Genomic DNA, 4,696 nt, shown 5'->3' on the forward strand with positions numbered 1-4,696 from the left:
AACAATGAGACCAAGGCAGTTTCAGTCCCATGATGAGGGATCCAAATGGTCTGCATCCTCCAGGGATGCCTGGATCTTGTTTAGCTATCGACCACCCAATCACCTTGCCCGAGAATGGAAGATTTGAGACTGGGTCATAGTGACCAGGTATAAAGATGGTTTTTAAGAAGTGGTTTTCAGTGCTGCTTTCAGTGCTGCTTTCAGTGCTGCTTTCAGTGGATCTGGGAAGACTCCCCCACAGAGGGAAGCATTCACACCCCTTGAAGCCTATTGCCCAGACCTTCCTGGTTCACTCTTATGAACCAGGATGGGCAAGGATCAAGGAGACAGGTGGTCTGTCCACATCCTCGGAGGTAACATATTGGAATTGATCCCACGCAACTTGACCAGTCAGAACTCTAGCACTCTCCCACCCCAGGCCTGCTCACACGGTGGAGTGACTCTGGGTGACTTTCTCTGCAAAAATGTTTACAAAATCATTGCAGGAGATCTTGGGGTCTCCACCAGGCCCCAATGGCAAAGGTGGTTCAATTAGATCTAATGGAAACCACCTGAAAGAATCTCCTGCTGCCCTTTCCCACAGATTTAACAGAAGATCCACTTTGCCGCTGCTATTGCCACTTGGTAGGCTAAACATTGATCTCTAATCCATGTTCGGCCTGATTCAGAATAAGTTTTCCACCACTGGCACTCTAGCCGTTTCATCTCTCTCATTAATCTCTGATTCCTATCTCTCTCATTAATCTAGATGAGAAGCAAAGTTCTGTCATCCAGTTCTGCTAAAGATAGGAATGATTTATTCATATTTTAATATAAACTCCAAGACTTCTAAAGTAACCAACACATAAACAGTAACATACAGCAATGCCTACAACTGTAGAAAATATGTGTATATTAAAATACAATGCTGTACAAATATAATATAGTAAATAACTTGACTCTATATGTACTATATGTATTTTTTTTGCATGTTATTGTGTGCATAAACTTTCATATAAATAGCTGAGACTTTTAAAAAGAAATCTGACAATGCACAAGCTGCTCAGAAGTGGGTGCTTGATGTGGTCTGATGCAAGCAAAGCTCAGTTGGGTCAGAACACCAAATCCTATTTAAAATAGATTCTGTCTCCATTTCTACACTGTATTACCCCGTTACAGCTCTCATCCGTTTGTAGTCAATATGTTTAGTTCCATTCTGCCCCATTGACCTTTGGCTGCAGAATTAAGTACAGTGGTTCCGGAGCCCCATTCGCATCCTGAAGCGAACGCAACCTGCGTCCGCACATCACGATTTGCCGCTTCCGTGCATGCATGTGACATCATTGTGACCGTCTGCACATGCACCAGCGGCAAAACCCAAAAGTAACGCATTCCGTTACTTCCGGGTCGCCGCAGCGCACAACCCGAAAATACTCATCCCGGAGCTACTTTAACCCGAGGTATGACTGTACTCCTCTGACCAGAAGGAGATCATCTTTTTATGCAACTGGGTCCAGTGACTCATACTGCCCCAAGCTCTACAGCTTAAGGAATGTAGGTTCTCAGAGACCAGAGTTACAGCCTTGGATTGTTAATTAATTGGAAGACAGTTGACTGATCAATTAAACTGCCTTCATTGGTTCACAGCCTAATATGAGCCACAGTATTTGATTCTGATCTGAACTGGAAAAATCTCTAGAGTTTCCATTACTTATCATTTATTATTAATGCTGTGAGGCAACAGGGAATCTGCCACTCACACTCCATAGGGACATGCAAACCATTAACCATTAAGGCAACTTTAGAAAAAAGAGAGGCTCTGATATAAAACTGGAATAACAATATTCGTTGGAAATCTAGCTAAGGTTTGCTCTCCTTTTCTCCAGTGTCTGGTATGCTCGTTTCCCTGATCTTACTAGGGGTGAGGTAGAAAACTGGCTTCAAAAGCCTGCAGAATCAAAATAAGAGTTGGTGTCTGTTACCCTTTTGAAGTTGATCCACTTTGATAACCAAGTACATATCACGCAGCTCAACCCCACATTTCTTCAGGTGAGACTTTTTTGTTTTTATGAAAGAATAAAACTATAGGAGTAAGAGTGGGAACTTCCTTCTCCAGGAGCTTTCTTTTTAAACCATTTGGAAAGACATCTGTTAAGTCTTGGTAGAATCCCAGCAGGATATATTAATTAAGGAAAACTCACCACTGTCTCTTTGAAATTATCATTGGTAGAGTGTAAATTATTTTGAGGCAGGGGTTCAATAAAGATATTTTGATTCTGGTCTAGGAAACATGACAGATCTCAAAATGCAGGTTAAATATGAATGGGCTAAATGTTCACATTCAGATACTGGATTTGCCACCACATGCTGTACAGTAATGTGTGAGGAAATAGGGTGGGGGAACCTTTGAAGGAATACCTAAGTTTCCAACTAAGAATATAGCTTTGGAATTATGAGCCCTGATTAATCCCTTTGTGCTACAGACTAAACTGCAGATTGTTGACTTCTGCATCAGGAGAGGCAAGTCCTATATTTTCCATACAGTAGTCGGGGGGCCAAAAGTATATTTTGCTGCACAAGACAACCCTTGCAAAGTGTGCCAGTGTCTCTATTAAAGTAAACATGACATAGTACTGAGAACACAATAATTTAATTAATTATGGCATTCTCACTACTATTACCAATGATAACCTTTGGACCATGGCTGAGTGCTATATACAGTAGCTAAAAAGAGGTGTCACATGGAAGTGAAAAGTCTATCTCATGCAAATAATTTTTGAAAACAAATTCATTTTTGAGAACTGGTGTCACACAATGACATTCTGGCTAGTTCACAATGCCACTCTCTTCCGCAATGGTCTTATGGCTGTGGTAATTATTTCTAATCTCCACCTCCCCACCCCTATGTAATTCTTCCTCAGCAATCTTTCCTTAATACACACTACACCACTAACAGCCTACCAGAAATCCTAGCCAGTTGTTAAACTTACAGAGTTAGCCCACTGCTTTCTAGATATTTTGGACTAGAAATCAGTATGGCCAAAGGTCACTGATGGTGTAAGTTGTAGGGCAACAGGATCTGCAAGACTCGAACAGAGACAGTCCAGTTGTCTTAGCAATGACACCGCCAATTAAAAATCAGTGCACACGATTTTATTACCTAGATAAATGTTCATTCATTGACTCAAAATCTGGTTTACTCCACTCTATTTTAGCTTCAAGATCTCTCACCTTTGTTCCTCACAGACTAGTTGAAGAAGGTTATGACAGGTGAAAACAATACAATGGTTACAGAGTTTGTTTTGGTGGGACTTTCGAATCACCCAAGAGCTCAGATGGTCCTCTTCTGGCTGCTTCTGATAGCCTATTGTATTACTCTCTTTGGCAATGGCCTTATGGTTCTGGTAATTATTGCTGACTCACACCTCCACAACCCTATGTACCTCTTCCTCAGCAATCTCTCTTTGATAGACATCTTCTTCACCACAAACAGCATACCACCAACCCTAACCAACTGTTTCATTGCTAGAGCTACCATTCCTGTTACAAATTGTTTGACCCAAATGTACTGTGGACTCTTCCTTGGGATGACCGAGTGCTTTCTTCTGGCTGTCATGGCATATGACCGTTTTGCTGCTGTGTGTCATCCCCTTCATTACACCTTAATCATGAACAGTAGGCTCTGTATCAGTTTAGTAGCCTCATCCTGGATTATTGCTTTTCTGCTGGCTGTGGTCCCTGTATTTTTCATACCAGTAAGCTTTTGTGGCCCTAATATCATCAATCATTTTTCTTGTGAAGCCCAGGCAGTCCTTAAATTGGGCTGTTCCAATGCCCGCATCAATGAGATCTTCTCAATTGCTCGGGCTATTCCAGTTCTTGTTGTTCCTTTTCTCTTCATCATGGTGACTTACATTCGCATTGGCCTGGCAGTGCTAAGGATCCGATCGGCAGAAGGTCGAAGCAAAGCGTTCTCCACCTGTGGCTCCCACCTGATTGTGGTCAGTATATTCTATGGCACAGCCATGTCTACGTATCTTCAGCCACATGGCAGATCCTCCTCTGATCGGGACAAGCTGATCTCCCTATTCTATGGGGTGGTGACTCCTATGCTCAATCCCATGATCTACAGTTTGAGAAACAAGGAAGTAAAGAGAGCTGTGTGCAGAGTGATCAAGAAGAAACTGCCAAAATGAAATTAGTCATATTGTGAGAAAATTTGTCCTTTACAACTTCTCTGTCGTTCTCTAATGGTAGGAAATCAGCTGGTTGTGTTAATCTGGTTATTGGAAAGATCAATATTAAGCAGGCCTTCAGTGCAAAAGAAGGCTCCACTTTTAGTTCCCATGTACTTGTGGTCAGTGTCTTGAATTGCTCAGTTTATTACTATTTGTCAGAGCTGCCCGAGGTCCCAGCTCACAAAGGACCAACGCCGCTTCGTTGTTGAGTATAAAAGTCTTTATTGAAGTTCAGTTTCACTTCCACAGCCGCAGCGTGCAGCTCTACGTCTCAAACTCTAGACCGCTGAAGCTCCGTCTGAATCTCCTCCCCCCAGACACCAGTTTAAGAGTCTAGCCTTGCTCCACCTCTTCCTCCGCTCTTTCCTCCTCCGTTTCCGCCTGTCCGTCGGGGTCTCGCCCTTTCTAGACTCTTCTGACGCTGAGTCCCCTGAGTTTTCCCCCTCCCTCCGGCGGGCTTTAGGAGCTGGTTCCCCATC

The 4,696-nt window shown here is 42.9% G+C and overlaps 1 protein-coding gene across 1 annotated transcript; it reads left to right on the forward strand.

Annotated features, from left to right (window-relative positions):
- The first annotated feature begins 2,875 nt into the window (after positions 1 to 2,875).
- LOC128403826 (olfactory receptor 13H1-like) lies at positions 2,876 to 4,277 on the forward strand. Its single transcript, XM_053368926.1, has one exon. It carries the CDS (start codon positions 3,243 to 3,245, stop codon positions 4,173 to 4,175), a length of 933 nt encoding a protein of 310 aa, XP_053224901.1. The 5' UTR covers positions 2,876 to 3,242; the 3' UTR covers positions 4,176 to 4,277.
- The last annotated feature ends 419 nt before the right edge of the window (positions 4,278 to 4,696 follow it).

This window comes from Podarcis raffonei, chromosome 2, assembly GCF_027172205.1.
Source record: "Podarcis raffonei isolate rPodRaf1 chromosome 2, rPodRaf1.pri, whole genome shotgun sequence".
NCBI classification, from domain to species: Eukaryota; Metazoa; Chordata; class Lepidosauria; order Squamata; family Lacertidae; genus Podarcis; species Podarcis raffonei.

Bases quoted from the DNA above. Each gene is read 5' to 3' on its own strand.
- LOC128403826 (XM_053368926.1), top strand. From the start codon at position 3,243: ATGACAGGTGAAAACAATACAATGGTTACAGAGTTTGTTTTGGTGGGA.